General features: G+C 46.5%; 1 protein-coding gene across 1 annotated transcript in view; it reads right to left on the reverse strand.

Annotated features, from left to right (window-relative positions):
• Etv6 (ETS variant transcription factor 6) overlaps window positions 1-13335 on the reverse strand; it is a 203352-nt gene continuing 190017 nt past the window's right edge. Inside the window, exons 6-8 of the mRNA XM_010643554.3 lie at window positions 6569-6711; window positions 5425-5525; window positions 1-2206 (exon numbers count right to left, since the gene is read on the reverse strand). Of these exons, the coding sequence (XP_010641856.1) occupies window positions 2101-2206; window positions 5425-5525; window positions 6569-6711 (350 nt within the window). The 3' untranslated portion in view covers window positions 1-2100. The remainder of the gene's footprint in view (window positions 2207-5424; window positions 5526-6568; window positions 6712-13335) is intronic.

Here is a 13335-nt window from a genome sequence, read left to right on the forward strand (position 1 = left end):
TTTTTTTTTTTTTTTTTTTTGGCTCAATCTCTCTATTTGAGATACAGTACCAGTCATCTTGGAGAGAAACATTATCACCCGAACACTCTCGAGGGACATCTGTAGCATCCTGGGATCCAGCAGAATTGCATCACCATCCAAGCAGGCCAAGACCAAACCTTTCACAGTGAGGCCCTTGAGCCACACACAAGGTCCCTGACTTACAGAGGGCAGATGGGGAGGCATGTGACAGAAAGAGTGGGCTTGCCACCCCTGTGTGTCCACCTGTGGTCTGTAAGAGACAGGTGCAGAGCCACACTGAAGAGCCCCAAAAAGCTTCTCATTCCAGTGTCTTGGAACCATGGTCCACCTGCTTGCCCCGCAGGCTGGTGCCCTTGGCAGTAAGGCCCGGGATGCCAGGATGGATTCCTCCTGCCTGCATGCCCCCAGCCTCTATGTGCCTGACTCAATGCAGAAACGGTGGAGGACAAACCTGGGATCTGCTCAACTGGCAGCTGGTAATAGCAGAGCTGGAGATGCTCGCTGAACAGGTAGGGAAAACAGAGGACCAGAGAGGAGGTGACTTGTAAGGCAGGCCTAATCTTGTGGATTACAAAAGTCTGCACTCCAAATATGGGAGGTCTGAACCTGTCTGTATTGGAAGAATCAATATAGATGGGTAGAAAAGGAAAGAGACTCTAAAACAGTTCTCTAAAAATACCTGCTATCATTAAAAGTATTAAAGGGTGGCACTACTCTCCTTTTATAACACTACCAACCTTATTTTGAGGTGAAAGAGAGCCACAAATGACTCTTTTCTGAAATACAGCAATGAAGGAAGGAAAATATAATGGATCTGAGGAATTTCCTGTTTGTCCAGGCTGGGCAAACAGCAGTTGCATCTGGGACTGCATGCTGGGATCCTCCCCTCATCAGTGTTCACTGCAGAGCAGGAAATTTTAAAGAAGACTCAGAACTGGAAAAAACACATTCATGGAGGGCACATAAATGACCACAAGATGGCCCTTGGAATGGAGCAAGAGGAGCTTTTCTTTCTCGCTCTCCTTAATAAGTTGTTTCAGAAAGATAAATCCCCAATGCAGGGTATTTCTCTCCAGTCTCTGAACCACCAGGCCTGTGTGGTCTTCTGGTATTTTCTACTTTGCAGCACTTGCAAGCTAATCCCGAGCTCCTGGGGCGGCCTGTCTTATCTCCTGCCTTAGCTGTGCAGCTCTTAGCCTTCTCAGGGGCGGCGCACTGGAACGGCACCTATCTTTTCGGAGCACAGCAGCATCTATGAGGTTTCTGGCCTCCCTCAGATGGGCAGCTAGTGCCAGAATGGGGGCTGGAGTCTCTGTCGCTGGCCACCAGGCGCCCCAATCAGGTCGCTGATTCTGTGTAGGCGCCAATGATCCCTAAGACTCAAGAGGCTGAACTCTGCAGAAAGGCATGTGAAGTGTGACAGCAGGCAGGCAGGAAGACACAGGGAGCCAGGGAGGAAAGGGGAGAGAGAGAGAGGGAGGGAAGAGCTCTCCTTTTCACATGATCATTTTCAGAAGCATCTTTTTTTTTTTCTTTTTTTCTGCCAAGACCCAACTGCAACAGGAACAGACCTGACCTGCGTGGCAGCAAAGAGGAACCTGATCCTTTCTGCAACTATTCTCTTTCCTGACAAGCCGGGCTGGCCGTACTTTATGAGATTTGCAAAAATAGATATATAATAGATATATATTTCCATAGGAAAACAACATCCGATGTCTTCCCCTATATGAAGGATGAAAAGTCAAACTGCATGTTCTTAAAAAAACAAAAAACACCATGGGATGAACAACATTATCTGGAAGGGTACGGGCAAGGAGTTACAGGTGGCGAGACTCCCAAGGGGACAGAAATGTGCCACTCCAGTCCTAGGCTCGTGCCCTCTGCCAGAGTCCAGCCCCGCCATTGCTGGGTGGTTTGTCTAAGGTGCTCCGGTCCATCCTGGCCTGCAAGGAAGCGCTCCTGCTGCTCTGGTCTCTTTCTGCAGCTGTCCCCAGCCCGCCTGCTCCCTCACGCCCCCGGCAGTCCTGGTGTGCAGGCTCCCTTGCCGCTGGCCTGCTGCCGAGGCGACCCTGGGTGCCCTCAGCACTCGTCTTCTTGGTATATTTGTTCATCCAGCTCCTGGGACTCAAGGTGCTCCAGACGGTCTGTTCGGCCACTCATGATTTCATCTGGGGTTTTCATAAACCTTGGGAAGAAGAAGTGGAGCCAAAGATTATACTGGAAGCAAAGGTGTCTTCACTCTGAAATGGAACCTATAAAGTCAGGCCCCCATCATATACCGTGGAGCTGGAGCACGGCTGAGCCCACACGTGAATGCTAACTTAGTGGATTAGCAGGAGGGACCCTCCCTCTAACTGCCTCAGAAGCGGCAAAATGACTGCACGAAGTCGGGGTGACTGGGAGGTAGAGAACATCCTTTGGAAGGCCGGGCATGGTGGCACATGTCTGTAATCCCAGCACTTGGGAGGCTGAGGCAGGAGGATCGCTGCAAGTTCGAGACCAGCCTGGGCTACATAGTGAGTTCCAGGTCAGTCTCAACTCCATACTGAGAACCTGTCTCAAAAAACCAGAAAAGAGAGAGAGAGAGAGAGAGACAGAGAGCACCCTTTGGAGCCACAGGCACATTACTACAGGACAGGACAGGAAGGTTCACTTAGTGGCTTCTTATTTTTAGACAGCTTAATTTTATAAACATCCATGAGCTATATATCCTTTTCCATTCTAGACCATCAGCCCAGGGAACGGATTTCAAAACATGAATTTAACTCAAAGAATACAAGTAAATGTTAAATGGGAAATTTTGACAATTGGGCAAGTTCGTGGAGCTTTTAGAAAATTAGGCAAAAAGGAAGAGAATCTTTTCTAGTCTTAGCCCTGACCCACCCAAAATGCTGTCCTTTGCAGGTGCACTGCACAGCGAGCCCCATCTTGCTCCATGGGCTCAGCTGGCTGTGAGCACGTTTCACCATAGTTCGCATGGCTCAGGAAGGCAGCCCGCCTGCCAAGGGTCTGTCCTGACTGTGGGGTTTCTGCTTTCGCTCCGCGTCCGAGCACCTTCCCTCTTCATGTGTTCTGATTTGCACCAGTGAACTAAACTGGAAATAGGCATTTTCTCTCCTATTCAAAAGCTAATGACAGTTCCATTCCATAGGTGGTGAACCTATGGCACGTGTGCCGCAGTGGGCTGTTTGTGTCATTGGAAGCTCTAAAAGGTTTGCCATCCCTGGCCTATGGCATATTAAGTCAAAGACACAATCTTGGGCCTGCCCACAGGGGTGTTCGATCAGGCTTGCCATAAACATTTATTGAAACCCTCCCTAAAGTATAAAGCAGTTACATAACATATAATCCTCTATCTTTGAGGAGCTTATGATCTAATTGTGGGGAGAAGGACTGCCCTTGTTCGACTGTTAAAAGCACAAATCATGGTGTGGTTATGGGGCAAGGGAATGCATGAGATGACAGAAGACCTCATAAAGGGTAACAGATCTGAAGTTGGCTGTCAAGACACTTGCCTGGAAAAATAATTATATTAGTGCTGTAGGGCTGCCAGAAGTGCATCCTGTAAAATCGGAAGGCAGAAGAGTGAACTAGGGACAGGAGAGTTTGAGCGAATCCTGATGTGGACCACTGAAGCACAGAAATCAGCTTCCACTGCCAAGGAAGCAATAGCAGTGATTTTGCCTTTGCTCTATCTTCCAAATCTCATGAAAGTGCTTACTGTTTGTAGACTCCAACCTGGGATGTTCTGGCAACAAATCCTGGGAAATGTAGTTGCCAGCCTTCTAGCCCCTGCAACACAGTCAACCAGCCAGTGGACGGTCCAGCATAATGCCTGCCAGGGACATAGGAGGAGCCACAAGGAACTCTAGTTTCAAGATCACTTAGGGCTGGGATTTAGCCCAGGGTGCCCCCGCCTGACTTGCAGGCGCAAGGTCCCGAGTCTGATCCCTGGTAATGGGGAAAACAAAACAAAACAAAACAAAAAACGCTTAACACAATAACAATGCCACCGATGAGTAATAAGAATTCTGGGTAGTTTTTAGTATGTGAAGAAGGGGCTGTCTTGAAGGTATCATGTACGAAATACTAATGTGATGTTTAAGTGTTTACTTCCTATAAGAATTTAAATTTAGAATCTCAGGGAGAATTTTAGAGCTGGATTTAAGAATATACCCACTGAGGTGAAAAATGAAGTTGTGTAATGAGATTAATTCATGTAGGAAAAAGAGTCAAATAGAAAAAACTGGGAACCAAGGACTAAGTTGAGAGAGAAGGGCGAAGAGAAAGCATCTATAGTGTCAGAGGCGAGGAGGTTCTTTTTTATTCACTCCATTGTTTCTCTTTCTTGGCTAGCCTTTTCTACTCCTAAGTTACCCCTCTGTCCCAGTGCCAACCTCCATGTTCTCTGTTCTTTCCAGTGAACACCATCGTCCCCATGAGCTGCTCTGCTCATTTCGGTGTCATTTTCTGCAGTGTCATTTTTAACTGATGTATAGAGTTCCAAATCCACATCTCTAGCCCATCCGTCACTCTTTTCTGTTTCATTTGCCAAAACCTATAACCTACAATTGTACTTGTTCCTCTCACCTTCCCCCAACCTGCACTTGGTCCCAGCACAAATGACTAATGGTGTCAGGGGTCCACTTTTGCCTTTCTTGAGGGGTCTATTAGATGTCGTCTTTTCTATTTCTTAGAATCACAATCTACATGATAGGTTAAATGGTTTGAGCTCATTAACTGTGGAAAATTATGGAAAGAAGAATATCCAGTGCGGTGGCTCTCATACTTTTCTGACTATGATGTATTGGAATACATTTTACATCATGAGTCACGCAGGTACACACACACACACACACCCTGAAACTAAATCTTCACGAATCATCTGTCACTCTTATTTTATGTGATATATTCTCATATTTTCTACTGTATTCTCTATTTTAAAAAAAAGTTGTGACCAACCCATTAAGTCTGTTTCATGAATCATTGTGGTCATTATCCAGTTTGACTAAAACTTCCGGAAAAGCTACAGAAAGTGGCTCCCAGGTTGGTGACCTGGAAGTCCAGGTTTAATTCCTTGTTTTGCCTTCGAAAATGACTACTCTCATCACTCTCTTAACTCCAGTGGACTTTGATGCCAGATACTATTTGGTTGTTGCATTATTTTATAAGTGAGTCAAATTGTGTTTGTTTAGTTTTGGTTTTTACTACAGGTCAGACGTAAGCAGAAAAAAAATTTTTAATCTTAACAAACCAGCACCTGGTATCAAATCTGTAGTATCTGCCATAATGGCTTTGCATTATCAGCTAGGCGGTAGAGATCGTGATAGTCTCCCTCCTCCCCCTTATTTAAAGAAAACAATATCCTCCCGAAAGAAGGAAAAGAGAAAAAGTAAGTGCTACCTGAACAAAAGCCTTTGTCCTGGCTCCTTCCTGATAATGTTTAGTTTGTAGTAGTGGCGCAAGGCTCTGGACATTTTCTCATAGGTCATGTTTGTTCTGTTCTGTTTGTTCAGAGGAGGAAGAGAGAAAAAAAGCACAAAGACACAATGAAATGAACCTCAGAAAAGGCACCGGGGCAGCTATTAAAACGAAAGCCCCTCCGCTGCCTCCCGTGGCCCTCCCACCCTGGGGATTCTACCTAAGGTGAAGCCCCCACCAGAAGGCTTAGTGCTCCAGCAGCACCCCCATTTCCTTCTCCCGAGGTTGCACTCTGCTGTGCCAAGTCGTTCCCTGCAAGTCCCCCATCTGTGGGGCAGCCTTCACCTCCTGACCCACACTGAATTTCCATTTTTGTTCCAGTGACCTTTCTCAAATGTGTTTCTGGTCTGTCATTTCAAGGAAGAGACTTTAGTTTTGAATGGTTTAGGTTCCTCAGTGACTTGCACTGAAGTGGCTGTCAGAGGGGCCTCTGTATTTGGTCATGGCCCACATCAGGTCCTCCTTCCCCGGCAGGGCTGGGCTGTGTCCCGTGCCCTCTCCAGTGGGGCCCCAGATCCGCCCGTCTGTCATCTGGCCTGCATCATGACCAACCACCTTCTCCATGTGCACATCTGAACAGTCTGCCTGACCCTAGAAGACTTGATGTTTTAAACTCCATTTCCTTCTTCTAGTCTCGAAAACTGTGGGGCCATCAAAATTCTTGTCCTGCGTGCTTGTAAAGGGGATGTTTTCTAGTCAGAACGTAAGTATTTTCCATGTAGAAATGGGAGTTTCCAAATGAGCAGGACAGAAGTGACAACTTCCCAAAGGTCCCCCATGAGTCACAAAGCTCGCAGCACTTCCCTGTAACCCAGTTCCTAATGACAGTGGGGTGGCAGGACCAGCTGGAGGGGAGTAGCAGAGCAGGACCCTTCCACCACAGCTGAGTGAATTGGGTACCTGGCAGAAGTAGGGCATGGACAGCAGCGTCGGTCTGTCTACCCAGTGAGGAATAAACTACATGACTGTGGGCAGACTTGGGAAGCTGAACGCTGACCCTTCGCTCCAGGGACAGAGACTTCCTGCTGGCACTGGTTTACAGGGCAAATATTCGGTGCCCTTTTACCTTGTGGTTTCCCCACAGCCGAGCCAGTCCATTGGGATCCACTATCCGGAAAATTTTGGATTCTTTGTCTTCCCATCGGATGAAGTTTTCGTACCGGCTGTCAGAAAGCAACTGATAGACGTAATCCCAAAGCAGTCTACAGTCTACAGGGGAAAAGGGAGGAAACACAGTGTTGAAAATATTTCTGACTGAGGCATTCACGACAAGAAGCCAGTCACTGCTCTTGCTTCATTTGAACGGGTGGTCAAACGTCCTCGTTTTTAAAGAAGGAAATGAAGGTCTGGGGAGAGGTGGTGAAATTGGGTTGGAGAAGTGTGACCTTTGACCTGAGAGGGCTTAGATTACGTCCAGGATGGCTGCTTCCTTCTACCGATGAGGACACAGTGACTCAGAAAGAGGAAGAGGCACGTCCATTGTCTGAGCAACACTTGGACTGAGCCCGTGTGTGAGAGAGGGAGCAGAGTGCTGCTTGTGCTTAACTTGGTTTTGACAGTGAAGCTATAAACACGCTGGAAGAAGGAAGGGTGCAGAGCAGGTCTCAGGTCCCAAGGAGCAGTGAACTAAAACTACTGGGGCTAAAAGACTGTCGTGGTGATGGCAAGATACTGAGGGGATGGAGAAGAGAAGACTGGGGAAGTCTAAAATGAAGAGGAGTGAGTCAAAAACTGGGGGAAAAGAAAAACTATGTGGCTTGGTGATGCTGACTGCGGGAACGGTGGCCAGCATGGTTTTACAAATGCTGATATTCTCATTATAACATACTTTGGAAGCCTTGAAAATTGTTTTATTATAATGGAATCAGAATAGAGAGCCCGGTCCAAAAAAAAAATCACTTTCTCCATTTGCAGAAATGATGTTTGATTGCGTGGTTGGGCAGCAAATATTTATTAAGTGATTTGGCATGGCCCTGGTAATGTGCTAAACCTAGGTTTTGGCTCTGGGGTGGTATATAAAGAAGACATCTAGCTGGGTGTGTGGGGGGCACAACTGGAACCCCAGAACTCAGGCGTTCGAGGCCGGCCTGGGTGACACAGTGAGGTCCTGTCACAACCAGCCATCCAGCTCACAGCTGATGTCCACCTTCCCCTTCCCTGCACAAGGGGTGATGGAAAATGCAGTGAATGTTTAAAAACCTTCAACAGGACACGTGTTCAAAGCATGAGTATTCTGCAGGGGTATGAATGGCAACGTCTCTTACTATAATAATAATTTTTAAAAATCTAAACATTAACCCTATGTTCACTTCTGTTTAGCTGACACTTGTCCTCGGAGAGGTTTCGAGAACTTGCCTGGGGTCCCCGAGCTCTTGCACTACACTGTGAGGTCTGGGCCTGACACCCCTGGGAAGGGAGCATCCCGCTGAGAAGTGGGTTGCCTTACAGCCGAGATGTTCACATCCCAGTGAAAGTAGGAGAATTCTGTCTGATAACTCCGGGCAGGTTTCTTAATCTCCCTGAGTCTATTTCCTCATTTATGAGAATCACAACACTTACTTGACAGGATTATTGTATCAGTGCGAATCCAAATGAAAAGAGAATAATAAAAGGTTCGTGGTATTTATTGGCGCTACTTGCAGGCACTGGCTGTGTACCTGTAAACATGGTGACACTTGTTATCCTGCCTAGGAGGCAGAGGCTGCTGCTGCTTTTGTTTCACAGACCAGGACGCTGGGGTGAGGAGGTCTGGTAATGTAGGCTCTGCAGGGCATAGCTGTGTGGGACACATGTTGGGTTCTAGGCTCTGTGTGACTCCAAGGCCTATGTGGTACTGTACCCCCTGCTGTGATTTCTACTCTCAGATAAACCAGTCAATGGGAATATACTTGTAAAATCTTAGCATTTTTTAGAGCAAAGTTGAACTTTGCTTGGTGCACCCTTTGCAGCATTTTCTCTGGCAGAAGGAACACATAATGGAGCATTTTTCAGCAAACTTAATTCTTCAAGGAACTACAAGCTTACGATGAGCCTAAATCTTGTGTGCATGTGATTTGTGTCTCAAAATGAATGTGAAGGCAGATTTGTTGCGTTTTGGAAAAAAAGACGAGTGATGTCCTTAAAACAGTGACATCCAGCCCTGGAGTTTGAATCCCTTTAGAAACTGGCCCACTGCTTCTGTTACCTTCCTAAGGCCACCTTCTTGATTGCCCATAGGAGGCTGCTGTGCATGGAGAGAGCCCAGGGGACCAACCCAAGCAACACACAGTCCCATGAGAGGCCAGTGTTACACAATTACAGGCAGAGTATTCTAGGTCATGTTTAAGGCGTCTGGAAGAGGATGGCCCTAGCTTCTTGGCAGAGCAGAGTGGGTAAAGTGTCCTTATGCCAAGAAGCTACTTCCTTGTTCTGTATCACTTTCTTTACAAACAGAAAATGGAGAACAGTGACGTTCTGAATGTTGCATCTCCCACCCCGATCTGTATGTTGAAATCCTAACCTCCAGGTGACAGCCCCATTCTTCAGAAGGTGATTAGGTCCTGGAGGCTCTACCCGCAAAAGTAGGGAGTACTGCTCTTCTCTAAGAGACCTCTCACCCTTCTGTCAGGTGTGGACGGACACACTAAGAGGGTGCCCGTCTCTGAACCAGAAAGTGAGGCTGCTTCAGTGATTCTAGACTCTGAGAAATGAATTTCTGTCACTTATAATTTACTCAGTTGATGCTGTTTTGTTATAGCAGCTTGAAGATAAAAAGTAAGCTGTAGTTCAACTGTCCAGTTTTGGTCCCATCAAATGGCAAATACACTTTAATTTTCATAATCTCTCCCAGCTGGAAAAATCTGACAAAACCAAATGCAATCGTATAAAATGTCGGTAAATTAGGAAGAAGGAAAGTGGGTTACAGATACCCGGCCTTGGTCTCCCAGTATGATTCCAATCACACTGCAAAGAGGCTGAGGACACCTTTGGATTCTTCCGAAATGGGAATGGGGTTCTCCAATGGGCTCAATACAAACTTTATTTACCATGTTCTAGAGAGCTACTATGGGCTGAAAGCAGACACTGCTGTTGCACAGAGGCTTCACCCCCATTTGTTTCATTCACGGTCATAACAAACAAACAAGCACCAACCCAGAAACAAAAAAACTCCCAGTAAAATGCCAACCAGACCATGTGGCCAGGTAAGGGCTCACTCGGCACTGGGGTACCAGCACAGACCCTGGATCTAGAATGGTATCTCTGGATTGCAAATGAAGGGCAGGGCTTAACAGAAAACAGACTTCACCTAGAAGCTTCAAGACCATTTGTATCTTGCGAACTTTTTCCTTTCCTAAGTTTGAAATTAACCCCAAACTAGTTTCCTGCTTATCACTTTAAGTGACATTCAACCTAGCAAAGCCAACACCAGCTGACTAATAAAAATTTATTGACAATTCAGGACATGTTGAATTATTTAGTCATTAATGGAGGTAGCAGCGGGAATTCTGTGACTCAGTTGTTTCAAGCTCAGTGTATAAGCGACTTTTAGAGTACTATTGATTGCTTTTAGTTAAAAGTTATGCCCAAATGATAAAAATAACTGCTTGACCACATTACCATTCCTCCTTTTTCAACAACTGAGACTAAATCTATGAGTTATTTTTGTTTTTAAGATTTCTATTAAATAAAAGGCACATCCTCAGTCCCTAGATTTTCTGGAATCTGTCATCAGAGTCCATCTAGAATCCTCCAGCTTTGTCAACAACCACGTTTGCACAGATGTGATGTTTTCTGATCAATAAAGAAAATGGTTAATACCATTCAATAAAAACATACCAAATTCTATAAACAAAAGTCCATCCCACCACAAGTGAACATGTATGTGTAAAATTTTTTATATCCCAAGGCACTGGTTAATTTTAATGTGGTTCCTTTAAACTAAAGGGCCTCCTTCTATACCAAGGCAGGTGAGTCTTTTAAAGAAACTGTCCATTACCTAGATCGACTCTTCCATGAGAGGAAGTTTCTGAAAGGATTTAGCTAGAATAAAATGCCACTTTCCCATTGTAGAAGGTGTTCTTTCTCCTTCCTACTGGGTAAGGTACCCTGAGCATCTGCTGCTAAAAGGCATTATAAAAAAAATCCTTCCTGTGGTTAAGGAGAAATATTTTCATTTTCACGTCTGTCTCCTCCCAGAGACTCATTGAGGAGAGACTAAAAAGATGGGCAATTCACACATAATCAACATGGTTCCTAAAGGGTGGAAAAAAACACACACACTAGACAAAACTAGTATTTAAAAATTTGGAGTAAGTTAAATTTCAGGACAAAGGGAATATATAAGAATGGTGGGTTAATGTAACCTTCATGAGAGTGTGTAAGGAAGTCATTTTATGTTGTTTTGCGGCCCCAGTGAAATTTTAAGGTCTATAAACCATCACACCATAGATGTAATTACCAACATGAAAGCCCTTAGGCCCCTACTTAATAAAAAAAAAAACTGAAAACCTAGAAATTGATAAACTTATTTCAAGCTCAGCAATGAAACAGGTAAGGTGATAAATAAGAAGTGTGACTGCTTTACCTCAGTGGCTCTAGCAGGGTGTGGCTGTGCTGTGAAGGAGGCAGGCAGCCAGGTCTGGTGAGGTTTAGGTCTTTGGCCCAGGGCAGAGGATTACAGTGCTGAACCCAGACAGCAGGCGTGCTGCAGTGGGGACTACTCACCCAAACACGGGTTTACAAGACGCAGGGGGCAGATGCCACACACTCATTTTTTTTCCTCCATTCTAGATCGGCTATTACCCAGAGCAGAAAGCTGCGAAATCCCAGACAGCCAGCTCTGGGTTAATATGCAGAGCTGTGTTTATAGAGGGCCGCTGGCCGTGTTTCACTGTGGCTTAGGAAAACAGAAAGCGCACACAGCACACATGGCGGGCTGTGGGGTGCAGACAGGGAACCCAGGGGGACCACGCTGCCCACAAGTGGAGCGGCCAGTCTCAGACTCCCACCCAGCTGAGAACCAAGCACCACGCCAGCCTCAGCTCTGCTCTGTCACCTGGGGATTCACATCCAGGGACCGCAGAGGGCTGGGGACACCGTGTACCAGACACATGTACCATTAAGCAAACTGGAATTTCCAGTCTCCTCTTACTTCCTGCCCAGCCAAGGTGCCGTTGCTCTTCTACCCTTTAAAAGCATTGTCTTGAAACTTCCGTTTCTTTAGGACTCTTTGATTTCTTTCTTTTTTTTTTCCTCTTGGTACCAGGGATTAAATTCAGGACCTTGGGCTTGCCAGGCAGGTGCAGTGCCACTGAGCTACCTCCCAGGTCCCAGGACCCTGATTTCTTAGTTGTTCAAACTGAAAGTAAAGCACAGCGAATGAGCCAGGGTGTAAGAGGTCAGAGCCATGCTGAATATTTTAGCTGGACTGGACTCACCCCCGCCAGATCTCGTCTTATCTATGTCCTCAGTTGGTAGGGCAGCAGGCAGAGCCTCCCCCTGAGGAAGGCACACAGACAAGACCTGCAGGCAAATAGCTGAGGTGGCCTTGCAGGAGCGCATTCTGCATCTAGGACTGGCCCGACACAAACGTCAGACGGGTGGGCTGCTGTGCTGCGTCGCTTTCTATGGTGAAGCAGAGGAGGGATGCTGACCTGTGCTGAGCCTTCCCGTGCTCCCATTCATGCTGTCTCACTTGATAAACATATAAACATAATGCCCAAGATGGGTATTCCCGAAATTGCAGACCAGGAAAAAAAGCCTCAGACCCTGAACCCCGCTCTGGAGACAAGAGCTGGATTCCACTGCTGTAGCCACTTGCTGTGTCCAGATTTTCCCTCGGGCCCACACTGTCTCCTGGGTACTCCAGGCTGGCTGTCCAGCGGACCCCATGTCAAGAGGGTGGTCACAGGGTTCCCCGGAGGGTTAGCTCCTGCAAGTGACTCTTGCAGCTGGTACAAAAAAATCTGGAACTGGGCTGGGGCACTGCACCTGTCTCGCAAGTGTAAGGTCCTGAGTTCCATTCCCAGTATTGGGGGGGAAAAATCTGGAATCCTTTGGCTGATGGGCACATCCCACACCCTGTCCTTTCTTTCCTCCAAACACAGAGGTTTTACACCAGTCCACGAGAGTGCAAAGGCACACCTCCACATCATAGGAAGAGACCCATCCTCTGCACTGTCATGCCAATCCCTTGTCTTTGAGGCCACTTCTGAGACTTATTTACAAAAGGAAAAAATTCAAGAGCCTCACTGGAAGCTGATTTCCCTGCCAGGGATGAGGAGATGGAGGCAAGATGAGGGCTCAGTGTGGCTTCCTCTGGTCCTGGAGGTCCCTGAGGATAAGCTTCCCACTGCTTTCCCTCTTCCTTCTTCTGCTTCATCCGATTTAAGATTAGAAGCTTCCTGGACGGAGGGTCTGCATGTATAGAACTCAGCCAGCTTAAAAAGCCAAATCAGGGAAGTACACTGAGTCGGGCGGTAAAACAAGCTTCACAGGAGACTCCCCTCTCCCTGACTGGACTTTCTGTTTCTGTTAAAGATGTAACCTTGGCAGACAATAAACATGTGTATTTTCAAAGCCTAAAAGGCTGTGCCTCTAAGGATCTGAAAGATTTCCATGAAGTATAAGAGAGTAGGGACACAGGAGGCTGCACGCTGATGGATTCAATGACACCCTCACAAACCACGAAGTTCAAACTGTCAAGGTCAAGACTCTTCAGCCAAAGTTGTCAGGTGAACACAGGAAGGAAATACTGTGTATTTGGGTGGGTCATGGGCTTTGAACACCCAAATCTGAACAGACCTCTGAAGTACCGGCTTTTATATAGCGAAGGAAGGGCTAAGATTAAGATTG

This window comes from Fukomys damarensis, unplaced genomic scaffold, assembly GCF_012274545.1.
Source record: "Fukomys damarensis isolate Sample0158 unplaced genomic scaffold, DMR_v1.0_HiC HiC_scaffold_19, whole genome shotgun sequence".
Taxonomy (NCBI): Eukaryota; Metazoa; Chordata; class Mammalia; order Rodentia; family Bathyergidae; genus Fukomys; species Fukomys damarensis.